General features: G+C 57.6%; 1 protein-coding gene across 3 annotated transcripts; it reads left to right on the top strand.

The window, feature by feature from the left end:
- Positions 1-515: 515 nt before the first annotated feature.
- On the top strand, positions 516-26254 carry DHX34 (DExH-box helicase 34). Of its 3 annotated transcripts, none has more exons than XM_044257017.1 (18): positions 539-592; positions 3415-3644; positions 4527-5448; positions 8320-8631; positions 10571-10825; positions 13208-13310; positions 14393-14610; positions 16494-16668; positions 18514-18707; positions 19349-19450; positions 20459-20683; positions 20820-20993; positions 21260-21377; positions 22519-22625; positions 23819-24106; positions 24773-24949; positions 25163-25301; positions 25968-26254. In XM_044257017.1, exons 3-18 carry the CDS (start codon positions 4747-4749, stop codon positions 26099-26101), a joined length of 3423 nt encoding a protein of 1140 aa, XP_044112952.1. In that variant the 5' UTR covers positions 539-592; positions 3415-3644; positions 4527-4746; the 3' UTR covers positions 26102-26254. The 3 variants fall into 3 exon arrangements, with proteins under 3 accessions (XP_044112953.1, XP_044112952.1, XP_044112954.1); XM_044257019.1 differs by lacking the exon at positions 539-592 and adding an exon at positions 660-3050; XM_044257018.1 differs by lacking the exon at positions 3415-3644 and having other exon boundaries at positions 516-592.
- The last annotated feature ends 640 nt before the right edge of the window (positions 26255-26894 follow it).

The raw sequence follows: 26894 nt of genomic DNA, 5'->3' as shown, positions 1-26894 counted from the left end.
GACTGGAGCGACTAGAGAGGACTCTAATTTCTCATTTGTTTAATCATGCATTCAACAAACATTGACTGACTCTCTGATCCTAGTGGTGGACGCTGGACAGCACGGGACCTCCAAGACGAGAGTGGCCCTTGCCTTCAGGAGGCTGGGGAGTTGAGCTGAATCATAATTATGGATTATAGTGAATGAATCACAGGAGCACTTTAATAGCCCTAGTGTTTAATACGGTTCTGGCCAGCTTTCTCTCTGGTGTTGAGACGATCCAGTGCAAAGAAAGTTTGGGGGAGCGAAGAGCGCGCGCTGTGCATTGGGGGCGGAGGAGGGGCAGGGGGGAGGCGCTTGCAAGTCTCCGCTGCAGCGCTACCGTCGACCTCTAGAGGGCGCAGCGTCATCCATGGCTCAGCTTGAAGAGAGGAAGAGCTGAAGCATGTTGTGCGCAGGCGCAGAATGGGTTTTGGCCGTAGCGCCCAGGCTCCTTCCCTTGCGGCGGGGTGGGGCCTGGCCGTGAGGGTGACGTGCGCAGGCGCAGAACCGGCTTCGCGCGCGTGAGGGGCGCTGGGGACCGGAAATTGGAGTGATCCCGGCGGCTAGTGAGGTGAGGGGCGGGGCGGCTGAGCGGGGCCCTGGCGGCGGCGATGGCGGGTGTCGGACCGGGTTGGGTAGCTGGGAGCGAGCCTAGGGGTGAGGAGGGAAGTTCCACCATGAGGACGTGCGGTGTAGGAGACAAGGGACCCGGGAGAAGCGGACGGAGATTGAGCCTGAGCGCCCTGAGAACACCTGGGCGACACAGAAGCTCGAGACTGGCAGGAATGGGAGTCACGAAAAGAAGCTTGGAGAAGCTGAGGGACCGAGAGACGAGGAGGAAGAGAGAGGACGGAAGCCGCAGACTGGGGCGTTGGGGGGCAGGGAGCTAATGGGGTCCCCCGAGGGCGCCTCCCAGAGGCTGCAGAGAAATGGGGTCGCACCGTGAACTTGGGGGGTGGGGGGGAAGCCACCGAACAGAAGTAGACAAACGGAGGAACAAGACTCTCTTTGACCTTAGAATGTTACTTTACCAGCCAATATGGGTTTACTTGGGGGATAACCGCGACTTGCAGTCTGGGACAAGCCAGCTACAGCAAAAATCATTGGCGAGTACAATTAAAGAGAAGATAATTTTATGGAGAAAGAGGAGGAAGTTGGGAGGGGTTGTTTTGAATGGAAAGTCGGTTGGAAGAGAGCAAGAGTTCAGGGTGTTGATGGTTTCTCCCTGGCCGAGTTGTGGGGTGGTCGTTTTCTTGTAGGAGATGCAGCTGTACCTCCTTCCCTGTTGCCACCTGTAATTGATGATTCTTTCCTGCTGGTAGCTCTTTTGGAGCCTCTAATTGACAGTTCCAGTACTGACTTCAGGTGGTACCCACATAGAGCTCTCATCCTTCCAGCCTTCTAGCTCCATCTTAGTGAGATTTCTCTTCGTTAATGGAGACTGACAGATGCAGAGAGACGGAGGCAGTGGAATAGGGAGAACCTGGCAAAAGCTGATGGGGGGACTGAGAAAGGGGAAGAGCCCCGGAAGGAAAGAGACTTGGAGAGGAAGCCGGATGTAGGAAGTGAGTGAGATGGATGGGAGCTGGGTGATTTGGGCAGACCGATGAAGAGAGCCGTCCGGAGTGTGGAGACATGGGGCTTAGGGGAGAGCGAGTGCATTTGGTAAGCTTGGAGAGCAAAGAGAACTGAAAAGACACTCTCAAGTTTAAAAATGGGGAGATAAAGCCAGACCACGGAGACTCACGCTAAGATGAAGAGGAATAAATGGGAGCCTGACTCCCTAGATTTGAATTCCTTGTCACACTGTGTACTTAACCTGTCGTTCGCTCAACAACAAGGAGTGATGATAGCACCTTTTTTTTTTTTCTTTAAGATTTATTTATTTTAGAGAAGGGGGCAGGGATAGAGGGAGAGGGAAAGAGAGAGCCTCCAGTAACGTGGAGCTTGATTTCACGACCCTCAGATCATGACCTTAATTGAAACCAAGAGACGCTTAACTGGCTTAACTGGCTCTACCACCCAGGTGCCCCTTTTTAACACGAGGAAAGTGTAAATGTGTGTATGTATGTAGTTGTGCACACAGATATACGTGTGTGATGAAGAGTAGCACCTAATCTGTGGGGAGCGCTGTTAGCTTTAAAGCAGCAGAACTGGGAGACAAAATGTTAGGTGGAGAAATGGAGATGAATGGTCACAGTGGTGGGAGAGGTGATAACAGAGACCGGGAATTGGAGAGAGACAAAAATGGAGCGTCCGAAAAAGATGACTGAACGAGCAAATGAGGAAGTCATATGGATTACTGACGAGGAGTGGAGAGGGTCAGGTGGAGAAGGCTTGTTGGAGAGACCATCAGACCTGAAGATAAGAGAAATGAGGAGAGAACAGGACCAGACTCTGAAAGGAAAGAGGGCTGAGCACGGTGAGCTGAAAAAAACAGGCTGAGACATGAGGACGGACAGCCAGAGTGGGGGAGAGCTTGGGAAGCAAAGAAAACCTCTGCAGGCCACTGCCACGAGACCCAGAGATAGTCAGAGATACTGTGACGGAGAACCGAGGGGACCCAGGAAATCTACATGGTTGCCTACAAGAAGAGACTCTTTGAGACCCATAGTACTTGCCCGGTGGGGCCCACGTGCTCATAGGCAGCTTGCGGCTGGGAGGAATGCTCTTTGTTTCATTCGAGATCCTTTTCTCGGGATCCCAGGCTCAGTGTCAACAGCCTTCTAAGGCTTTTTCCTCTTGCTGCCTCCCCTGCAACAGGAGTTCCCTATGAAGCCACTCTAGCATCATCCAGCCCAGGTGTTTGCCGGAAAATGACGATCATGGGCTGCTGCTCCTGTGGGAAACCACTCCGCTGGCTCACAGGTTCTTCATCAGCAGGAACCCCCTTTCTGTCTCTAATAAACTCCCAAGGATGGCCCGAGATCCCCCTGGGACTGCAGAGATCGAATCTCTGAAATCTGTTCCAGATGGCGCCGAGAGACTGAAGGGAGAGTAGGTGAAATCATTACTCATTTCAGACAAAGGTGAATTGTGGCCTTTTTTGTTTTTAAGATTTATTCTAGAGAGAGGATTTCAAGCAGACACCCCGCTGATCATAGAGCCTGGTGTGGGGCTCGATCCCATGACCCTGAGTTCATGACCTGAGCCAAAATCAAGAGTCGGTCGCTTAAACCAAATGAGCTACCCAGGAGCCCCAAATGGTGGCCTTTTGAGTGTAATTTTCCAGGCTATATGCTTTGGTTTCTCTCACTGATTTCTGCATGTTAGTCATCACCGGGAGGAAGAGTGGACTTGAATTCTGGTTACTGTTTAGCTCCTCTGTGCCAGGCTAGGTGCTAAGCATTGCCATGTTTGGAAGTAGATACTATTCCCATTTTAAATTTGCAGGTGGCCACACATCTAACAAATGATGAAGATTCAGAGGTTCAGAGATTCAAACCCAGATCTGCCTGACTCCAAGACCTATACCAAGGAAGGCTCTGAATCCTCTTAAGGTCATAAACTTTAAGAATCTGAGTGAGGTGCTTCACTCCAGAAAATTGTACCTACGAGGCTATGCTCGCATATGATTAGTTCGGACTTAGGCAGCTGAGAGAAGACCAACTTTGCCCAAGAAGGTATTTTCTTGTGTCACTGGGACGTGAGGGTCGGAGTAGACCAAGCCAAGCTTCTTCCCTCTCTCTTCCACTTCTCTCCTTGTAGTTGCTCAGTGGTTGTCCTGGAACGTCCTTCCCTGTGTCCAAGGGCAGGCTTTTCATTAGGATAAATTTCTAGGAAAGATTCAGGTTTATACGTCATCCCTGTGACCACAGTAGATACTATAAGGGCTTTTCTGTCCTGGCAACCTAGTGTAAATTCCAGAGAAAGGCTGTGATTGGCCCCCTGTGGGTCATGTGTCCACTTCTCATACCAATCACTGGTTGAAGGAGGAGGAGTTGGGGAACATGATTAGCCAGGCCTTTGTCGCTTGCCCAATCAGGGGTTTCCTGATTTCAAGACCAGCAGAGGTGGGTGGAATCCAGGAAGGGCTGCTGTTCACAGGGCAGGGGAGCCAGTGGGTACTGTTATCAGAAAAGGAAGGGATGTGCCAGGCAAGCAAGTATGGAGGATAATCTGACACTTGCAAAATTGTGCACTCGATTTCAAAACGTTCCTAGGCGTCCTGAAGCTCAGAGACTCCAGAAACCCTTGCCTTACTCTTTTCTTTGTACCACACCCCTCTTGTGTTACTGTCTCATGGCAAGGTTCTGCTGTTGATTGTCCCTGTGACCCGCCTTCTTCAGGTTTCAGGTCAAACATCTCTGAGCATCCTTTTCTAGATTACCAAGCACGGTCAGGCAGCTCCTGTGGGTTCCCACAGTCCCATCACAGGATTGTCCTTGTCTCTTGCCTGTGACCACGACCACATAAAAAGGCTCAGGGTGGCCTAGTCCAGTGCCTACAAAACAGCAGGCTTTCAGGAAATGTTTCTAAAAACGAATGAGTGTCCTCTCCTCCAGGTGTTCCGGACCTGAAAACCCAGGATGGACTGGCATCTGTCCCAGAAATCACTGCAGGAGTCGTGAGGGGCCCTGGGTATCACCAGCTTGAGCCAGTCCCTGGGCACCTTTGTCATTGCCCGTAGTCATCTTGGACCATCAATGAGGAGGGAGATTGTCTCTTTGGAGAGGGAGTGGTTCTCTCCCTGCAACTTTAGGACAGAGCAGTGATAACCACAGCATGCCTCCTCCCAGAACGAAGGAGGGCGGGGACCACAGAGGCCGACCCTGGGATCCCAGCGAGGAGGAGGCCCTCGAGAAATGGGACTGGAATTGTCCAGAGACACGACGCATTTTCGAGGATGCCTTTTTCCGTGACGAGGATTATATACGTCAGGGTTCGGAGGAGTGCCAGAAGTTCTGGGCCTTCTTTGAACGCTTGCAGAGATTCCAGAATCTCAAGGTCACCAGTAAGGGGGAGAAAGCCCCGGCGCGTCCCCAGCACAGCATCCCAGCCCTGGCTGACCTACCTCGCACTTACGACCCACGCTACCGCATCAACCTCTCGATTCTGGGCCCCGACACCCGGGACTCCCGGGGGCTAGCCAGGCAGCCCCCGGAGAGAGTGGCCGAGTTCCGCCGAGCCCTGCTGCACTACCTGGACTTTGGCCAGAGGCAGGCGTTCAGCCGGTTGGCCAAACTGCAGCGCGAGCGGGCGGCGCTTCCCATCGCCCAGTACGGGAACCGCATCCTGCAGACGCTGAAGGAGCACCAGGTGGTGGTCGTGGCCGGGGACACGGGCTGTGGCAAGTCCACCCAGGTGCCCCAGTACCTGCTGGCCGCTGGCTTCAGCCACGTGGCATGCACCCAGCCCCGGCGGATCGCCTGCATCTCCCTGGCCAAGCGAGTCAGCTTCGAGAGCCTTAGTCAGTATGGCTCACAGGTGAGTGGGCCACGTCGGCTTTCTGGGTTTCCCAGCACGACCTCAAGCCTAGGTTGTTGCCCTTATCGTAGTACCAGTGAAGGTTACCAGACCACTTACCCTTTCACTTAGCAAGGATTCTTCTAGAGCTCGATCTGCAGATTGGCCCCAATGTGGTTCCAGTGAAAGGCACTAGCATTACCCATAACCCTTTCTTAAAATTTTATTTTTGAGAGCGCGGGAGTGTGGGGAGCAGGAGAGAAAGAGACTCTCAAGCAGGCTGCACGCAGAGACCGATGTGGGGCGTGATCCTGAGATCATGACCTGAGCCAAATCAAGAATGGGACACTTAACCGACTGAGCCACCCAGGTGCCCCCCACCTCCCATGTAACTTCTTTTTTTTTTTTTTTTAAAGATTTTATTTATTTATTAGAGAGATCACAAGTAGGCAGAGAGGCAGGCAGGAGGTCGGGGGAAGCAGGCTCCCCACTGAGTAGAGAGCCCAATGCGGGACTTGATCCCAGGACCCTGAGATCATGACCTGAGCTGAAGGCTTTTAACAGCAAAAAATTGGAAATGTCCCAGGGATCATTTGGTTTTTAGCAGCCGTAAAAAAGAGAGTGAGGATACTTCTTTACTAATGGTTTCGAGGGTTCTAATCCAGGCTCTACCACTTACGAATCGTTATTGAAATTCTAATACCCTAAACAGAAGAATGTGCGTATCTTATGTAGCTCAATGAATTTTCACAAATTGAGTTCATTTATGTAAACACTCCAGAAATCCTCGGTCTCCTCCCCACCCCGCCCCAGTTACTGCCCTGAACCCCCAAGAGTGGTCACTATTCTGAGTGATACGTTATTGTTTTACGTGATGATAACTGAGTTAAAGAGGAAATCCCACAGATCAACTTTGCCTCTTTTATTTACTTTTTATAAGTGGAATCAAAACGTGTGTTCTCTTTGGTGCCCGGCCTCTGTCGCTTGGTACCAGTCTTGTGAGTCTTGTCTGCGGTAGAGCGTGTGGGTGCACAGTTCTCTCTCGCTGCTGTTCAGTGTCCCCTGTAAAGACACCACAAGGTATCCGTCCCTTCCGCTATTGACGGGAGCTCGGGGCATTTCCAGTTTCCGGCTCTTGTGTGCGGGTGCTGCGGTCAGCATTCTAGAACATGCCATTAGGTGTCTGTCGGTACATATTTCCATTGGGGATGTAGCCAGGAGGGTGCCTGCCAGCTCGTCAGATCTGCAGGGATGTCTGGCTTCAGCAGATGCTGCCAAAATGCTTTACGAAGTGGCCGCACCCATCCACACTCCCAGCTGGCCCTGTTACAGTTACTCTTTCTTGTTCTGGCTTTTCTGGGTGGGTGGGTCGCAGTAGCACGTTTTCATTTGCATTAGTCTGACAACTGAGGGTTGAACGCGTTTGTTGGCCAACTGGAAATCCTTTTTTCCCAAGTGTCTGTTCAGGTCTTTTTCCTGGTTTGTCTTTTGTGTTGTCTTTTTTTTCTTGACGTTTGGGGTTTAAAGATGAGCGAAATAGGTCCTTTGTAGGGTTTCTGTATGGCAGATCTTGTCTCTGTGAGCTGTCTTCCATTTTCTAAAGGCTTCTTTTGATGACGGTGTTTCTTTATTTAAGTATGTTCCAGTCTGTCATTTTTCTTTCTGTGGTTGGCACTCCGGGTTCTGTTTAAGGAGTATCTCCCTACCTTGACATAAATGCATCCTGTGTTTTTTCCTAAAGATATTTACCTTTAAAATTATAATTTGTTGGGGCGCCTGGGTGGCTCAGTGGGTTAAAAGCCTTTGCCTTTGGCTCAGGTTGTGATCCCAGGGTCCTGGGATCGAGCCCCGTATCGGGCTCTCTGCTCCGCAGGGAGACTGCTTCCCTTCCTCTCTCTCTGCCTGCCTCTCTGCCTACCTGTGACCTCTATTAAATAAATAAAATCTTTACCAAAAAAAATTATAATTTGCCAGGAATTGATGTGTGTGTGACGTGAGGTAGGCATTAAGATCATTTCCTCACAGGGCGCCTGGGTAGCGCAGCTGGTCAAGTGTCTTGACTCTTCTTGGTTTCGGCTCAGGTCACGATCCCAGGGTTGTGGGATCGAATCCCATCTGGGACTGCTTGGGATTCTCTCTCTCCTTCCCCCTTTGCCCCTCCCCACTGTGCTTTCTGTCTCTCTCAAATCAATAAAATTTTTTAAAAAGAGATCATTTCCTACCAGTACCACTTTTGAACTGTGTTTTGCCTTGGATGAGTGACCTCAGTTTCCCCATCGGTGAGGTGAGAGTAGTGGTTCTTTTCACGGTGGCTGTGAGGATGAAATTAGCGGGTGGCGACCATTTCAGTGGTTAGAGTAGGGACTCAAAGAAAGGTGGACTATCTCCATGATCATTAATTAGCATAGACACCAGGCTCTGTGCCAGACAATTTATGTGCATGAACACGTCCCATTCTCCCAGCATTTAATATTTTATTTATTTATTTAACAGAGTGAGAGAAAGACAGAGACAGAGAGAGATCACAAGCAGGCAGAGAGGCAGGCAGAGAGAGGGGGAAGCAGGCTCCCCGCTGAGCAGAGAGTCCGATACTGGGCTTGATCCCAGGACCGTGGAATCATGACCCGATTTGAAGGCAGAGGTTTAACCCACTGAGCCACCCAGGCGCCCCTTCTCCCAGCATTTAGGGGTGAAAATATCTCTGGGGGTATGGAAGTGCTCGCCCAGAGTCAGCAGCTCTAAGCGGCAGAGGTGGGGTCCATACCTGTTGCACTCCCGAGTCTGAGGGGGCCGGGGAGTGGGGGCGTTTGCTTGGATGCTCAGTGTGGGTGGGTGAGGGCTGGCGCTGGGTCCAGGCGCCTCCCCTGACCCCCCACCCCCTCCCCATCTCAGGTTGGCTACCAGATCCGCTTTGAGAGTACGCGGACAGCGGCCACCAAGATCGTGTTCCTGACAGTGGGGCTGCTCTTGCGGCAGATCCAGCGGGAGCCCAGCCTGCCCCAGTACCAGGTCCTTATAGTGGATGAAGTCCACGAACGTCACCTCCACAACGACTTCCTCCTGGGCGTCCTCCGGCGCCTGCTACCCCAGCGGCCGGACCTCAAGGTCATCCTCATGTCAGCCACCATCAACATCTCGCTCTTCTCCAGCTACTTTGGCAATGCCCCGGTGGTACAGGTGCCCGGGAGGCTGTTCCCCATCACGGTCAGTGCTGCCCCCATGTCCCCCAGTCCTCCCACCCGCTCTCTGGCCTGCCCGGACCTGTCCCTTCCCTCCGGCTCAGATTCCCATCTTTCCGTGAAAGGTGGTCTCGCTCGCGCTCTCTCTTTTAAAGCTGCTGTTTTCTGAGCGTGTACACTCTGCCGGGCAAGTGCTCAGTGCCCTGGGGAGGAGACCCAGCCTTGGAAAGCTACGAGTTTATATTCCTCTTATGTAACAGTCCTGCTGGTCCAGGCCAGTGTGGAGCTCTGTTGCATGTCGTCCTTCAGGGACTTGGGCTCTTCTTTTCTCCCGTCTCACGGGGTGGGGCTGCTCAGTCTCCACACTCTTGACCTTTTGGATAATTTTTCTTCTGTGGGGGCTGCCCTGCCTGTTGTAGGCTGTTCAGCAGCCTCCCTGGCTTCTCCTCCCATCTGCCAGCAGCGTTCTCCTCCCCCAGGAGTGATGGCCCAGGATGTCTCCTGATGTTACCAAATGCCCCTGGGGGTGCTCCCCACCCTGGCCCAGCACTGCTGTCCTAGGGAGCTGACCAGATCTGTCTGGTCAAAGCTTTCAGGAAGAGGGAGAGAGCCCCAGTCCAGGAAAAGGCCCTTTTGTCTTTAAGTTGGACATGACCTTGCAGCTGTCTCATTCTCTCTGCATCCCACCCCACTTCGAGGTGAGGGGGCCAGAAGGTACTCTCTCTTGCTAGGGGATGGCGTGCCCAGGAAGGAAGGGGCTGGGTCTCTGGGGCCACTGTGGGTCTCCCACTCCACTCGACACACTGTCCCACCCTCTACAACCTCACCCTGTCCCCACAGCGGTCCTGCCCAGGCCTGACCTCCCTTCCCAGGTCTTCAGGTTCTCTGGAAACTTTTGCCCTGAACTTTGCTCCCTTCGCTCGGGCCTCTTTGCTGTGGCTAACGTGGTGGTCTTGTCAGAAAGCAAGTGAAAACTCATGGGGGCCCCACCACAGCCATGGGCGCCCTGTGCCGGGGATTTTCACCCCTGGAGGTAAGACAGAGGCTGGGAGGCATGGAGCAGCAGTGTGGGGCCTGGAATCCTGCTTGCAGACGCCGCCTGGGCCCACAGCCTCTCTCTGCTCTTTTGGATCCCCTTTTGCACCCCCTTCCATATGTGTCCACCCTCCCACCCTGGGTGGCATTCGTGGACCCCTCCCACATGGCTTCCCAGTGGCCCTCCACGCCGGTCTGCCCCAGCTCTCAGCTCTCTCTGTGTTTTGAAAGCCACTCCTTCCTCTTGTAGCGGGAGTTGGTAGGAGTCCCGGAGTTCCCAGCACCAGGAACCGCACCGGTCGGTCCCTGTGGTTTTGGGTTCCAAATACCCATCCTTCTGTCTTCCAGGCAGCCATAAAAAAAATACAAAGCGGGGAGCATGCTGTCTGAGAAGTGATTTTTTTTAAAAAAGATTTTATTTATTTATTTGACAGAGAGAGAGAGATCACAAGCAGGCAGAGAGGCAGGCAGAGAGGAAGGGAAGCAGGCTCCCTGCTGAGCAGAGAGCACCACATGAGGCCCGATCCCAGGACCCTGAGATCATGACCCGAGCTGAAGGCAGAGGCTTTAACCCACTGAGCCACCCAGATGCCCCGAGAAGTGATTTTTCTAGGCTTTTGGTCCTGGCCCCACCCTTTAAAATTCTGTGGTTGCTGAAGGTCCCCTCCTAACCCGAGAGAGAGCACGTGTCGTGCGTGGAGCTCAGCCAGTTTTCACGCATCAATACCTGTATGTGGCCAGTGGCCATATGCGAAACTCACACGTCCCCAGGAGCCTTCTGGTTACCCTGATATGCTGTCCTTTTAGAACCTCCTCCTCTCATTAACCTGCTCGATGGGCCTGCGCCATCTCCCTGCACTGTCTGCCACACACCACCCCCCCCACGCCCCGCCTCGGGTGACAGGTGCACCCCTGCCATCTCCCCGCAGGTCGTGTACCAGCCACAGGAGGCCGAGCCACCAGCGTCCAAGTCTGAGAAGCTGGACCCCCGGCCTTTCCTCAGGGTGCTGGAGGCCATTGACAACAAGTACCCCCCCGAGGAGCGGGGCGATGTCCTCGTCTTCCTCAGCGGCATGGCAGAGATCAGCTCGGTCCTGGAGGCCGCCCAGGCGTACGCCGGCCGCACCCAGCGCTGGGTAGTGCTGCCGCTGCACAGCGCCCTCTCCGTGGCCGACCAGGACAAGGTACCACACGTGGCCCGTGCAACCAGGCCAGCTGGGGTGGGCAGGAAGGAGGGGACTGTGGGTGGTCGAGGGAGTATTGCCAGGGTGAGCTTCCTGGTGAGCAGGGGGCATGAGTGGAGGTTTGCGGGACAAGGAGGGCTTGGAGTAGCTGAGGGAGGGAGGGCATCGGGGTCTGGGTGCGGGAGGCCTCGAGCTCCGGTGTGGAGGTGGGAGTCTGCGAGCCGGGGGTGGGGAAGGGTCAAGAGGCTGCCCTGCCGGAATGGGAGGGGCTGGCAGAGAGGCCTTTGGGTCATCCTGGTAGTTGTCTGTTGCCTTGTAATGGAGCCCCCAAACCTGGCAGCTGGCGAATGCGTACTGTTCTCTTTTCCCATGGCTCCTGAAGGTTGGGAATTTGCTAGAGGCTTGGAGGGGTTGGGGGTGTGTCTCTGGCCCAGGCTGTCTTGGCGGGGGTGCGGCTGAGGGGTCGGCTGGGGCTGCTGCCATCCGAAGGCTGGCCCGGGGCCGGAGGGCCTTCTTGTAAGATGGCTCATCGTGGTAGGCTGTTGGCCGGGGCCTCAGTTTCCCTCCATGTGGGCTGTTTGAGTGCCATTCCAGCTTGGTGGCTGGCTCTCTCCAAGAGAACCAAGCAGAAGCCACAACATCTTTCACGGCCTGGCCTTGGACAACCCAGCCGTCATGTCTGCAGGGTCCCGTTAGCTGACCTGGGCTGCTCTGATCAGGGGGAAGGTACTGGGTGAGGGTGTGGATCCCAGGAGGCAGGCCGCATCGAGGCCTTTGTGGAGGGTGACCACTGCAATCCCCTGGGGAGGAGACCCTTCAGGTCAGTTGTTGATTGAAAAGACCACCTCCTCATGCTTCCTCTCGCGCCAAGGGGGCTCTTTGGGGCACGCTGGGAGCCAAGATACGGTCCTTCCCCTCACGGAGCTGCCAGTCTGTGGAGGGAGATGGCAAGCCATGATAATTTACAAATGGAAAAGAGAAGTTCTGGAAACGGGAGAGCAGAGCACAGTTGTGGTGGATTCAGGGAGGGCTTCCTGGAGGAAGAAACTTCAAAACTGAGACCCGAGAAAGCCCCAGCCTAGGAAGGGGGCAGGGAGAAGGGTGTCTTGGCTAATGTGTGTGGAGCCGGCCAGAGCGGGCAGCTGTGTGTGCGCCTTGCCTCGTTGAGACCTTCCAGCAGCCCTGTCTGCCAGGGGCCGCTGTTACCCAGGACAGACACAGACACAGTGGGTCAGGCACTTGTGCGAGCTCACATAAGTAGCTGAGCCAGGCTTTGGAATATGGTAGTTTGGCACCAGAGCCCACGCTGTTAACCAGAGGTTACCAACTTCCTATAAAGGTCCAGGGAGCACAAAGTCGTAGGTTTGTTCGTTTGTTTATTTGAGAGAGAGAGACACAGAGTGTAAGCAGGGGGAGGGGCAGAAGGAGGGGGAGAAGCAGACTCCCCGCTCAGAGGGGGACCTGATGTAGGGCTTGATCCCAGGACCTCAAGATCATGACCTAAACTAAAGTCAGAAACTAAACCAGCTGGGTCACTCAGGTGGCCCCAGAGTTGTGGGTTTTGTGAGCCATTTCACATCTAGCACAACTATTCCATTCACAGTAGGAAGGCAGGTGCAGACTGACACAGGTGAGGCTGTGCTGGGTTAAAACTTGAGTCACAAAAACAGACAGGAGGCTGGATCTGGCCCCCAGGCCTAGTTGCAGACCCTCCACTCTTGTCCACTGTGTTGGTCTCCTGGGCCCAAGAGAAGAGCTTGTGCAAAGGGCTTGCGGTGAGAGAGAGGTGGGGCCCCTGGGAGACCACCTGCAGGGCGTCTGGGGTCTGTGATGGGGAAGGCAGGCTGGGTACTAGTGAGAGGTGGGCAGACCTAGGCTGCGTGGCCTCAAAGACCCATTTTGGTGCTTGGGCTTTGTCCCGAGTGCTCCTGGAGGCACAGGAGGGTTCTAGCAAGGTGGGGAGTGGCGCCCGTTTGTCCTTTAGCAGATCCCTCTGCTATGTGTGATCACGGGTGGGAGGCCAGAGGTCAGGAAGGAGGCTGGGGCAGGACCTGGGCTGGAAGGGAGGGCCTGGACCAGGACAGGGCTGTGGGTTTGGGGAGAATGGAATGAATTTCGGAAACATTCAAAACATGTAGGTGTGGCTGGAGTGGGGAGGGGCAGGGGAGTCAGGACAGCCCAGGTTTGTGGCGCATGTGTGTGATGAGCCATCTCCAGGAGGAGGAAAGCATTCAGTGGGAGACGCTAAGGCTATTCGAGATACTGTAGGTGAGTGTGAAATGCCTGTGGGCCATCCAGGACACGTCAGGGAGGCCACTGGACATGGGTCAGCAAGGGTCCGTTAGTCCCAGATGTCACCTCCTCCCTACACCCCCCCCCCAGGTATTCGATGTGGCCCCCCCTGGAGTTCGGAAATGCATCCTCTCCACCAACATTGCTGAGACTTCTGTCACCATTGATGGGATCCGCTTTGTTGTCGATTCTGGTAAGGGCTGCTCCCTGCCACCCCTCAGGTCCTAGAGAGAAGTGTGGGGTCTGGAGATGTGTAAATGCAGTGGGGGACTCCAGACCAAAGCAGAGAGTAGGTGGTTTTTAGGGCTGTGGAGCAGTGGCAGCATCTTGTCAGACATTCCAAACTTGCTCCTGCCTCAGGGCCTTTGCACTTACTGGTGTCCCTGCCAAGAGCCGTCTTTTTCCAGATATCCACAAGGCTCACCCCCTCATCTCATTTCAGGGCCTGCATAAATGTGTCCCCATCAGAGAGGCTCAGCTTGTCCGCTTTGGTGATTTCCTCTTCCTCTTCCCACTGTAGCTTCCCTTATGAGACCCATTGTTCCTCAGAGTATGGGCCTTATATTTTATATCTGTTGGTCTATTTCTTTTCTGTCTTCCCAGCTAGATGGTTCTCTGGGAAGTCAGTGTAGCGTAGCGGTTGGGAGATGCTGGGGCCAGCCTGGCTGTGTGAGCGAGGTGGAGTCCCTGAGACTGTGTGTGTCTGTTCGCTCATTTGTAAAGCAACAGTAATAGCAGAGCCTCCCTGGGGCTGGAAGGCTTCAGTGAGTGAATACATTCCCCTGGGTATTTTGGGTGGTACCCCGCACAGAGAGAGCCCTCGGTGTTAGCAGTGACCTTACCGAATCTGGGGACCGTCCGTGATAAAACATCCCATAATTTTACGTACCATCGAAATTTTTAAATGCTGGCCATGAAATATGGATATGTCATTGCTTCTGAGGTGCGTCCCATTTTCAGAGGCAATGAAAGTGGCCAGAGCTGGTCTTAGCGTTGATGACCTCTGTTCTGTTCAGCCCCGTGAGGCTGGGGACAGTGTTTACAGCTGAGCCCCGTACAGAGCCTGGCATACAGCAGGTGCCTAATAAGAATGGTTGGATAACCAGGCTTCCGAATATGCAAATCCGAGACCTGTGAATGAAGAGCAAAAGGCTGAGTCAAGGAGATGTCAGGGCCAGGGCCGTGTTACTGGGATAGAGGAGGCAGAGGGGGCGTCAGGGGCCGAGCCCGAGGTGGGGGCCCCGCGGCTACTGCACCTGTCCTGTCCCCGCGCAGGGAAGGTGAAGGAGATGGGCTACGACCCGCAGGCCAAGCTGCACCGGCTGCAGGAGTTCTGGATCAGTCAGGCCAGTGCCGAGCAGCGCAAGGGCCGGGCCGGCCGCACGGGCCCTGGCGTCTGCTTCCGGCTCTATGCTGAGTCTGACTACGACGCCTTCGCCCCCTACCCCGTCCCGGAGATTCGGAGGGTAGCGCTGGACGCGCTGGTGCTGCAGGTGAGGCCTTCAGCGGGACCCTCCGTGCCATGCGGGTGGGCGGGGCAGGGGAGCGCTGCGCTTCCAAACGTCTGCTCTCCTGGCAAGGGCAGGGTTGTCCCCGGGTCCCCAGGCTTGGGGCCCCATTGGAATGCTTTCAGCAGCAACAGCCAGCCCACCCCAAAGCGGCTCTTGAAACCAGGACTTCTCGGGACAGTCTGGTCCTGGCTCCCAGGCAGCTTTGCTGCGGTTGGGCTGCAGGGCCGCGTGGGCCCCCTCGCGGAGTGGCCAACACACAGGACCTTAGTCCTCGGGGTGCTGGGCAGTTTCTTTCATGGGGGGACCCAGGCTCCTTCCTGGTGCAGCCTGCGGAGGAGCGTGGAGGGCTTGAGGGCCAGGGCCCCCTGCACTCACCCTGCCCCATTAGCGCTCACTCCAGGGCCCACCCCTCCCCATGGGAGAGTGTGGCCCTGGGCTCTGTGCCTGGGCAGAGGACAGCCAAGAGGGGTGGGGAGGGGCTTTCCACAGTAGCAGCCTCCCCCCTGGGCAGGCGGAGTGGCTTGGGGCACAAACCAGCCCCCTGCCCGCAGGTGGTGCACCGCGAGGGTTTCTGTCAGATTTTGTTTTTTCAAAAATGCCGCTCTGGATCCTCTTTGTGCATTCCTGATCTGTGCGGCCTGCCCGATCTGGATGATGGGCCGTTTTATGTGAGGCGCGGTCTGCAGACAGGGTAGCGGAAGTCTTGGTTATTGAAGTGAGTCGGTGATGTCCTCTAGGGCTCAGGCTTGTTCGAGCCTTTTTAAAAAAATTTGACAGCAGAGATCACAAGTAGGCAGAGGCAGGCAGAGAGAGAGAGAGGAGGAAGCAGGCTCCCTGCCGAGCAAGGAGCTCAATGCGGGACTCCCAGGACCCTGGGATCATGACCTGAGCCGAAGGCAGAGGCTCAACCTACTGAGCCACCCAGGTGCCCCTTGTTCTAGCCTTTTCTGTCTTCCATCAGTCATCAGCTCTGCCAAGCGTAGCAGTGGAGGCAGTGACGGTGCGCTTATTTCACGTTCCCTGTGGGCTGGGTGCCCTTCTTGGTGTTGTGTGTCTAGAACTGTTTGGATCCCTACAAATACTAGGGGGCAGGTAGTCTTATTCCAATTTCTGGATGAGGAACCAGTCGCACAGAGAGGTGATTTAAGTTGCCGCAGGTGTCCCAGCAGGATTCCATCTGAGGCTGTCGGGCTTTGGTGCCGGCCCATACGTGCCACCTGGCTCAGCAGCCGTGGCGTCACCGCCTCCCTCGCTACCATCCAGAGGCAGACGAAACTGCCACCCCTCAGGGCCTCATTTTTAAGGCCCTGGGAACCTTTCCCTGAAGGCCCCTGGCCAATCTCCCACCCCGTCTCGTCAGCAGCACTAGGTCACCGGTGTCCCTGGTTGACTTGGAACTGCCCGGGGCCGTGGCCTTGGCTGAGTAGCTCAGAGAGGGGACCTCCGGCCGCAGCCACTCACTGGAATCACCTAGAGAGCTGAAATAAAAAAATCTGGCCTTTGCCCCACACCCAGAGCTTCTAACGTAAAGGTTTTTTCATGAGCACAGGGCATCCTTCCGGGCGGCAAGGAGGGAGGCCGGCCCACCTCAAACTACCGAGCCAAAGAGAGGATTTCATAAGGCTGTGCATCCGTTGTGGGGGGTGGTCTGGCTTAGGAATGACTAAGGACTTCTGCTGCTGTCTTTGGTCTGGGAGAAGAGGTGCTGGACAGACAGCCAGTGGCCCTTCTCCCCTGCCTCTGTACAGTGGCCTTGACATTGGGAGATTTAAGGTAGCATGAGTTTGTGACCTGTGAGCCCCTGGCCAGTGCTGCACAGTAGCTCCCGTGTCCCCCATCCCTGGGGGGCTCAATTGTCATTCCAGATGAAAAGCATGAGCATGGGGGACCCGCGAACCTTCCCTTTCATTGAGCCTCCGCCACCAGCCAGCCTCGAAACGGCCATCCTCTACCTCCGGGACCAGGGGGCCCTGGACAGCTCCGAGGCCCTCACCCCCATCGGATCCCTGCTGGCCCAGCTGCCTGTGGATGTCGTGATTGGTGAGGACGTCCTCCAGGGTGATCACCCAGGGCGCTGGGAGTGGCTGTGGGGACCATTCATGCCCTGCGTGACTCGTAGGCCAGCCTGTACTTTCTCTAGGCCCTGTCCGATCACTCATAAGTTCCCCGTGCCAGACCGTTCTGGGCGCTGGGGTATGGGTATGGGAGTAAACCAACAGGCCCCTGTCTCCTCCGCACACCCTGTTCCCAGCTCCGCCCTGCTGGCCCCTCCTTGGTGTCGTAAGGATGTCAACACAGCCCGCTTCTTCCTCCTGCTCATCCTTGAGTCATCCCGGGCCCTTCTGAGAAGCTCGCTGACTGACGTGTGTCCTGCTCTGATTCTCGTGACGAGCTGGATGCTCTGTGGCCTGCCAATATTCCTGGGCGAGCAGGACTCGCTGTGGCACCGTTGGCCAGGCGTGATGCTCCACAGAACCTTCCAGCCGTGTTCCCATCATTCACGTCCCTTCAGGGCACCAGCTGGAGCTTCAGGGGGGACAGGAGACTGGGGATCACCGACCCCGAGGGCCTCTCATGGTTATGAAGACGGTTCTGTTTGATTTAGAAGGACACAGGGCTAGAGCCAGGGGAATCTGATCCGAAGTGAAAAAGAACGTTCTGTGGGCCTTGGCTGTGTGTCAGTGAAAGGCTTTGTGCGCCTTGTGTCATTTCACTCTCATCTGGTGACGGAAGGGCATTTGGTCACCCCTTCTGTATAGGTGAGAAAGTTGAAGCTTGGCCAGGGACAAGGACCTGCACCCCAGGGCCCAGAGCAGGCGGGCAACAGGCCCTGGGCTGGACCTGGTGTGACAGGGGTGTGACTCACTGCAGCCTCTGAGAAAGGCTGTCACTTGCCCAGGGTCGTGCCATGGGCAGAGCTGGGAGGCACCCACAGCCGGGCGGACACTGTCGGTCCCCAAGCCCCACGGGGCAGGCGGCACAGCTGACTCAGTGCCAGGAGGTTCCGGACCCAGATGGCTCAGTCCCACCTCCCCTGTGCCAGGTGGGGCGCCGGATGCTTCCCCGGTGAAGCCTGGTTCGTTCTCCCGGCAGCCAGATGCGGCTGTTGGCTCGTTTCACTGATGGGGAAACAGAAGCGCAGGAAGAGGGAGGGACTTGCCCAAAGGACAGAGCTAGAGAGCCCTGGGACAGCCTCATTTTCTTGCCATGTTTTATTGTATAAGGTTAGATGTGTAGCAGGAACTTTCCAGAAAGGCGGCCAAAGGGACTGGTAAGGATGAGTCAGAAACGTGTTACACAGGCTGCTGACCACAGGACAGACAGGCGAGGGCCTGGGGGTACAGACCAGGGACCTGCTGCTTCGATGTCTCCCTGTCTTCCCTTCTCCTGCTCCTCCCCTCCCCACCTCCATCGGCCCCTGCGTCCGCCGCCTCCACCTTGTACGCAAAGTGCAGAAGAGGACCTGTCCAGAGCCACAGGAGTCTGTGGTGTGTCAGGCAGGCCAGGCCGTCAGGGCTCCAGTGGAGTTTCCTTCTAGAGGAAGGGGTGCGTGCGGAGAAGGAGAGCCAAGCCAGGAGGGGGCCGGGTGTAGAGCAGGGAGCCAGGTGGGCAGGGGTAGTGCTTGGACCAGCCCTCCGACCATGCCCACCTGGTGCCTCAGGGGGCAAGATTGTGGTCACCCCAACCTACAGATGGGAAACTGAGGCTTTGCCCAAGCTTGCATGTCTGGGAGGCAGAGTGTGGGCTCGATTCTGTCATTGTGGCTCCCAGGGCCCTTTGCGGATAATGTGGAGGGGGTGGGGGGCCGGCTGGGAGTGGGAGGGCGGGGAGGGCGGCGGTCCCCGTCACCAAGAGGCTCAGCTTAGCATCTCCCCGACCCGCCAGGGAAGATGCTGATCCTGGGCTGCATGTTCCACCTGGCGGAGCCCGTGCTCACCATCGCGGCTACTCTCAGCGTCCAGTCACCCTTCACCCGCAGCGCCCAGAGCCACCCGGAGTGTGCAGCGGCACGGCGGCCCCTGGAGAGTGACCACGGGGACCCCTTCACGCTCTTCAACATCTTCAACGCCTGGGTGCAGGTGAGGCCAGCGGTAGGGCTCCTGTCTGTGACATTGCGAGTGGGACAAGAGGAGGCCCGCTACCCTGGCGAGGACCCTGAGCCCTCTGTGGACTAGAAGGCCCCTGTCTCCGCCATCTGCTCCCGTGGCCATGGGACCAGCAGGCGCTGGGGCCCAGTGTCGAGGGGAGGGGAGTGTTTCCAAAGCACTGAGTAAGACCACTGCTGCCCAGAGGAAGGGCCCACGCTCTTAGGGTGGCACTTAGTATCCAGCACATGCTCTGGCCAGGCAGTCCCAGGGACCCGGTGGTGACTGAAGGCCCTTGGCCCTGTACTCCAGGGTCACACAGTCCTGTGCAGGGAGGCAGACCTGTCCCTGGGCTGTGACCTCCCAGAATGGGCTGTGATGGCAGTCCAAGGGGCTGGGTGTGCCCAGAGGGGATGTCTGACCCAGTGTAGTCTGGAAGGCTTCATGTAGGAGGAAGCAGTGACACCGAGACTTGGGCGAAGAAGGAGAACACGTGTGTTCCTGCCTCCTTTTCCAGGGACTGCTGTTTGGGCCCATTCTGGGGACGGCTGGGGGTGTCTGGGTGCTGGGTCAGCCCCTGCACCCTTCTCTAACCAACCAGGCCCTGACCCCCCGGTGTCCGGTCCCCCACCCAGGTGAAATCTGAGCGGAGCAGAAACTCACGCAAGTGGTGCCGCCGCCGGGGTGTAGAGGAGCACCGGCTGTACGAGATGGCCAACCTGCGGCGCCAGTTCAAGGTGAGGCTCAGGACCGGGGAGGGGGACGGGTGGGGGTGGGAGAGCTAGTGCGGGGGCACCTAACCCTTTCTTTCTCTGATGGAGCAGTCGGTGTCCCACCCTATACCCACCCCCACAGCCATCAGACACTCAGATGTGGGGTGGCCTGGGTGAGTCATGGGTGGAAATCCAGGAGGGCTTTCTGGAGAAGTGGACAGGGTCAATGGTCACATGCTATATCCTCACAAAGAACCTTGCCATCTGGAGCAGGGTGCTGAGCTCTGGGAGGCAGCAGGGGGCAACAGCTGGCACACCAGATCCGAGTGGATGTCCCAGTGGCAAGTCCCAGCTCTGTCATTTGCTAGCAGTGCGGCCCTGGGCAAGTTCCTGCACGGCTCTGGGCCTTGGCCTCTGTGCCATCCTGTGAGGATTAAATGAGTTAATAAACGAGGGGCACTTGGGTGGCTCAGTGGGTTAAGCCTCTGCCTTCTACTCTGGTCATGATCTCAGGGTCCTGGGATTGAGCCCCACATCTGGCTCTCTGCTCAGCAAGGAGCCTGCCTCCCCTCCTCTCTGCCTGCCTCTCTGTCTGCTTGTGATCTCTCTGTCAAATAAATAAATAAAATCTAAAAAAAAAAGTTAATAGACGAAAGTGCCTTTAGAACAGGGTAAGTCCCCAGTGGCATGGCTGCCCGTGGTTGTGCATGGCCACACTGGGGCCCAGAGGGGGCGGTCACCCGACCACGGCCTATTGTGCAATTTTAGGAGATGCCCCCCAATCCCCACCCCCATCGGGGACCGCAGATGCTCGGACTGTTCTCGGCATCTCCGGCTTTCCAGGGCCTTGCTTTGGCTTTGGTTGGCTTGCAGAGTCCGAGAGGGTGATGAAAGGCGGGGGCCCCTCACTCTGTGTCGCACAAGATATCCCAAGTCCTCTGAAATGGAGGGGCCGGTGAGTGGCAGGCCCAGGATCGGAGCCCCAGAATCAGCCTGCCCTGTGTCCCTCACCTGGGCTCCGCCTATCCCCAGGAGCTGTTGGAGGACCACGGGCTGCTGGCCCGGGCACAGGCCACGACACCAGGCGACAGCTCGCGCCGGCTGCAGGAGCGCCGGGAACGCAGGGAGCTGTACCGTCTGAAACGCCAACATGAGGAGGGTGGGGGGCGGCGGCGCAAGGTGCTGCGACTGCAGGAGGGTGTGGACGGCGGCTCCAGCGACGAGGACCGGGGGGCTGGTGATGGCGTGGACATCCAGGTGGGTGCCGGGGGTCGGGGGGCACAGACAGGACCTGACCCCCGTACTCTGTGGCTCCCTGGGGTCCTAGTGGCAGCCCCTCGGGTACTGGGCTGGCCCCCCAGGAACCTGCCTTCCCCCCACCTTCCCCTCGCAGGATGTGAAATTTCAGCTGCGGCACAGCCTGGGTCAGCTACAGGCGGCCACCAGCTCGGCCCAAGACCTGACACGGGACCAGATGGTGCTGCTGAAGCTGGTACTGGGCCGGGGCCTCTACCCGCAGCTCGCCGTCCCGGACCCGTTCAACAGCAGCCGCAAGGACTCGGACCAGGTGGGCCTCCACTGGGCACTTCGCCCCTCGGCATACCTTCCTGGCTGTGCTTGGTGCTAAGGACACGGTAACAGTCCTGGCCCTGCCCTCATGGGGCTCCAGTGCACCGGGGCGGGGGTGGGGGTGTCAGGGAAGGCTTCCTGGAGGAGGGGACTCCTGAGCGGAGACGTGGATGGGGAATCTGGCCGAGAGAGTGGAGGAAAAGGGTTGTGGGCAGCGGAGGAGTAGGTCTGAGGGCCTCTGTCACTTGGCGTCTGCCTCTGCAGATCTTCCACACGCAGTCCAAGCAGGGGACCGTGCTGCACCCCACCTGCATCTTTGCCAACAGCCCGGAGGTACTGCACACGCAGGAGCAGGCGGCCAGGGGCGGCGAAGCCAGCCGAGGTACTGGGAGTCTAGGCAGGGAGAGAAAAACCCCTTGGGAGGGGAGTGAGGGGTGGGGGGACGATAATGTCAGGGGGCCCCTCATCTGGGCTTGCCTCCTGGCTCCCGCCCATACTTTGCTGACATGGGACCTGTCAGCTGGGACCCGGGACCCAGGACCCGGCTGGTGTCGGGGTGTTGGGGTCCCAAGAGCCAGACCTCTTGGGGACTCAACTCCCACGCTGAGCCCCCTCCTCCCCATGGTGACTAGTGAGGCGCTGTGGCCACACCCCAGGCCAGAGCTTTTGGCAAGTAGAGAGGACCTGTCCCAGGGGCTCTATGAGCGCCCAAGCTTGGTCCTGCCCCAGGGCACCCCTCCTGGCCACTGGGGCCTGGAACGCAGCATCCAAGCGCTGGGCCAGGCAGGGGCCTGGTCAGGGCGCCCCCTGTGTGAGTTCTGGGACAGCTGCTCTCTGTCCTTGTTTATAAACAAAGTAACCACGGTAAAATGTGAACATTAACTCCAAAAGGTAAGGTTTTTAATTTAATTTTATTTTTTTAAAGATTTTGACAGAGATTACAAGTAGGCACAGAGGGAGGCAGAGAGAGGAAGGGAAGCAGGCTTCCTACTGAGCAGAGAGCCCGATGCGGGGCTTGATCCCAGGACCCTGGGATCATGACCTGAGCCGAAGGCAGAGGCTTTAACCCACTGAGCCACCCAGGTGCCCCTGAGGTTTATAATTTTAAACGGTGAAGGTAGAATTTGAAACCTTCCCCCCAAATCTTTAACAGCTGTAAATATCTAGACAGTTTGCTCTCTTCTTGTTACATTGTTTTCCTCCTTTATTTTTTCATTTTGAAAAGTCCCAGACCCCTTCCTGGGGAAGAATGGGACGAGCCCTCGGTAGCCTCACCCAGCTTCCTGCCACCTTGTGTCTTCTGTCACCTCACGTTTTGCTCCTTTTTGCTGGGATCTGGTCCCAGGCCTGTCGCTGAGAAGCGTAAAACAAGGACTGGTGTTTTCGCTGCTGTGATGCCTGGTGAAATCAGCAGTATTTCCTACCGCATGGAAATGGCCCTGGGGGGACAGACCAGCGGGGGCTGCTGTGGGCAGGAGATTGGGTGGCGGGGGGGCCCTGAGCCGCCATCCGGACCATTGCAGATGACAAGGACAAGGTGAGCAGCAGGCACCAGCTCCTCGTCTTCGTCTCGCTGCTGGAGACCAACAAGCCCTACCTGGTGAACTGCGTCCGTGTCCCTGCTCTGCAGGTGTGTCCCAGCTGCCACGCAGCCTGACCGTGTCCCCGGGGCAGGAGGCTGGGCTGGGCGGAAGAGCCGCCTTCCCCCACTGGCTGCTGTCTCTGCCTTCGAGTATTCATCCAGTAAGCGCTTGGCTGAGCACCTGCCGGGTGCTGGGGATTGGCCTAGGCACCAACAGCCCAGCAGGCAGTAAGACCAGCCCCCGTCCCTGCTGGCGCAGGGGTCACATGCAGCTGGGGAGGATGGCAGTAATGACAGACATGCTAGCGGGTTAGGAGGACTTGGGGAAAATGAAAAGACCAGGGTAAAGGGGTTAGGGTGGGGTGAGGGTAGGGAATAGGCTGTAATAGGAAGGCGATCAGGGTGGGCCTCACTGAGAAGGTGCAGTGGAATGAAGGAAGGAGCCACCAGGATACTTAGGGAGAAGAGTGTCTTGGAACAGCAAGTGCAAAGGCCCTGAGGCACATGCATGTCCACTGTGCCCAGGGAACAGCTGGACCAGAGGTAGTGAAGGGGAAAGTGGCTGGAGCTGGGGTCAGAGAGAGGAGGTCCGAGAGGCTGCGGCGTCTCCCCATCTCCTGGGAGGGTTTGAATAGGGCTGGAACAGGGTCTGCTGCAGGGCAGTATCAGGACCCCAGCGAGGAGGCAACTGTAGTCATCCTGGCAGGAGAGGGTGGGGGCCGGGGACACGTGTGGGTTGTGGATAGGTTGGTGTGTGTGTCTATAGCCAAGAAGGGAGAGTCCTGCCAGTGTTAGCTGCCCCGCCTCCTGAGTTCTGCACACCACCCTGCCCGCCGAGGCCCGCCCTCCCTTCCCGCTCTATGGAGGAGCGAGGCTAGGGGGAAAGCATAAATAGTGACTGTTCACATGGGAGGGACCCTGTCTGAGGTGGCTTTGACAGAGGCGTCTGCGAGGTCACTGCCACTGGCGAGACTGGATGAGGACCCAGACTTCCTAGAATGTAGTGCAGTTTACGCTTTGACTTTGGTTGGTCTGTTTGTCCAAGTACAGTGTCCGTGCTGGGGGGGCAGGGATGCTTGCTTGCAGCCAAGGCGGGAAGGGGCCTGGCACACGGTGGGGTGTGGTGGGTGGTACGGGTGAACGGACAAGTGGGGGGAATGAGGGGTGGACAGGGTCTCTCGAAGCTGGTGTCCTGCCCCGCACCCCACCCCACTGTCTGCCTCTCATCCCCTCCCTTCCAGTCCCTCCTGCTCTTCAGCCGGTCCCTAGACACCAACGGTGACTGCTCGCGCGTGGTGGCTGACGGCTGGCTGGAGCTCCAGCTTGCAGACAGTGAGAGCGCGCTCCGGCTTCTGGCAGCTTCTGTGCGGCTCCGGACCCAATGGGAAAGCATCCTGGACCGGCAGCTGGCCCATCAGGCCCAGAGGCAGCGGCCAGAGGTGGACGAAGGGGAGGACGCGGCGGCTCCGGGGGACCGCAGGGAGGTGGCAGACCTGAGCCGGGACCTGCTGCGGTTCGTGGCATCTGAGGTCTGTGCCGCCTGCATGGCTGTGCCCGCATTCAGAGGCTGGAAGGCCTGTCTTCCCCCTCCTTCCCTGGTCGTGCTTTGGGGTTTGCATTTGACCCCAGGCACCCAGTGGCAGAGGCTGAGCCATTAGCCCCTGCGGGGTCCCTCCACCCAACCTGCGCAGTTCTGTGTGCATTTATTGAGCACCATTACACATGCTGTGTGAGGTGCTCACGAGGGGTGAAGTGTGTGCAGGCCAGAGAGGGAAGCTGTAAGAAGCAGTCTGTTCACAGAGGGCACAGGGAAGAACTGGGCGGGGCAGGTGTGAGGTCCGTTCCCCACCTCGTAAGTGGGCAGCTGGGAATTGCTCCCAGGTCTGCATGCAGAGGGGGTAGAGAGAAGGGTGTGCACCAGGGTGGCTTCCCAGAGCTGCAGGCCCGGGGAGCCAGGGCAGGGGGAATGGACCGGCGTGCTAGGTGATGGTGGGTTGGGTTGTTGTCCCACAGGTGACAGGGAGCAGAAAAGGGGCACTGGCATGGATGCTAGGCCAGCCTCTTATAGCCAGTGGCTGAGACCATGCTGTGACTGATTTGAGCAGTTGGCCCTGTCCTGGGTCCAGTTTCAGGCATAGCTGGATCCAGGTGCCCTAACAATGTTTCCTTGAGTCTGTCTCTCTTTCCTTCCCCAGGTTCCCTACAGCCTCCGGCGGCTCACAGGGCTGGAAGTCCAGAACCTATATGTGGGACCCCAGACCATCACCACTGCCCCCAGTCTCCCGGGCCTCTTTGGCAGCTCTACCCTCTCCCCCCACCCCACCAAAGGGGGCTACGCAGTCGCTGACTTTCTCACCTACAACTGCCTTGCGGTAAGCATGGACCCCACCTCGGCCCATCACCCCACCCCTGACCCTAAACGGAGGGAGTCCCGGCCTCCCTGCGACCAGCCACATCCCAGCTTAGGGCAGGAGGTGGTTTTGGCGTGGGGTCCGCCAGCCCCGAGGGGTGCTAGCACAGGTCACAGGCAGGGGGTTGGTGAGTGGGGCAGGGGGCTACATCCTGACACAGACTTCCTGCCCCAGAGTGACACGGACCTGTACAGTGACTGTCTCCGCACCTTTTGGACCTGCCCCCACTGCGGCCTGCACCTGCCCTTGACGCCCTTGGAGCGCATCGCCCACGAGAACACGTGCCCCGAGGCCCCGCAGGACGGCCCGCCAGGTAGGGACGTGGGGGAGGCCGGGGCAGCTGTGCCCACCCGCCCCTCCTGTGCAGCTTTACTGCGAGGCTGGGCCTTCATCTGCTCCCCATCTGGGGACTGAGGACCTCAGCCCTCTGGCTCTAGTTGGTGCCACATCGGGTTTTGTCACAGAGACCGGGAACCAGGGACGGGAGGGCCCAGAGCATCACCTCTTTCTCATTCTTTTGTGTCTGTCTCCCTGGGCTCCATGTGGGGCTGACTCTGTCTGCCTCGGTTTCTGTCTGTTGCTGTGTCTCTCGTTCTTTTCTCTGTCCGGGTGCTGTCTCTGGCTCAGCCACCCTGTCCCTTTGTCACCCAGGGGGTGCCACAGCAGGCAGACCCCACCACAGCAGCCGGGGCTGGTCTGGGAGGTGGCAGTGGGACCCCACGGTCCCCATGCCAGGATGCGCTCTTCCTCAGTCTCTGTGTCCCAGGGGGTGACAGAGACAGACACAACGAGACACACAGAGTAGAGACTTGCGTGTGTGTGTGTGTGTGTGAATCAAGGAAGGCTTCCCTGAGGAGGTGGAACCAAAGGCCCCAGAGACTGGGAGGTGGCCTGAGTCCTCTGGGTGTCTGGGACTTGGAGGGTGTGGTGGGAACACGCAGGGGTAACTCCCACCCCCGACAGCCTACTTGTCTTGTAGGGACAGAGGAAGCCACCCCCGAACCCGTCCAGAAGACGTCTGCCCTGCAGAGGCCCTACCACTGCGAGGCCTGCCAGAAGGACTTTCTGTTCACGCCCACAGAGGTGCTGCGCCACAGGAGGCAGCACGTGTAAGTGGGGCCAGGAGCCCCACCTATCACCCTGTCACCCCCACGGGGCTCCGGGACTCCTGCCCGAACCGCAGCCTGGGCTCAGTGCTCTGGTTGGGCTGGCCTGGCACAGAGAGGAGTGTGAACATGCGAATAAAGTCTCTTGTGTGGCCTCTGCCCTTGGAGCCTCCTGCTGCCCCTCATTGGTCCTCCCCCGCCCTGGCTCTCGTCCCGTCTGCTGATCCGAGGCGCCCGGGGCCCATGGAGACAGCTGAGCCTTCAGCTCCCAGGCAGAGGACCCTGATCCCGCCCCCCCTCCACGCAAGTCTGTCCTCACAGGCCCTGCTTTTCCTCAGATGGGGGAGACCTGCGTGTTGTCCGTCCGCACGATCGACTTCGAGAACGGGGCAGGGGGTTGGGGTGGGCCCACGTCTGCCGAGGTGCCCAGGGCCCTTCCCGCTGTGGGTCTGCAGCAGGTCTCACTCGCCCCCCCTTCCCCACACGGCCGCATGCCTAAGAACTGGAGGGAGATGCCGTGAACCTTGATGCTGGCAAATTCCACAGCTCAGGTGAAAGAGAAAAGCAAAAGATTCAGGTGACCAATGCTCGCTGCAGAGGAGGAAGGGGGAGCTGTGGCGTGAGCGTGGTCCCCGCAGGACCAGAGCAGCGGGAAAGGCTCCCCGCCTGCCCCAGTGGGGGGTCTACAGAAAGGACAGCAAGTGCGTCATGGCCTGGGGGGCCTTGTTCTAGGAACAGTGTTGGCTTAACCTTTGAAGACCAGCCCGTGGGATTCTAATATTAAAACCTGAGCGCATCAG

Source organism: Neovison vison, chromosome 7 (genome assembly GCF_020171115.1).
Source record: "Neovison vison isolate M4711 chromosome 7, ASM_NN_V1, whole genome shotgun sequence".
NCBI lineage: Eukaryota > Metazoa > Chordata > Mammalia > Carnivora > Mustelidae > Neogale > Neogale vison.
Note: the sequence above shows the minus strand (reverse complement) of the source record. Positions and strands in the feature narration are given on the sequence as shown.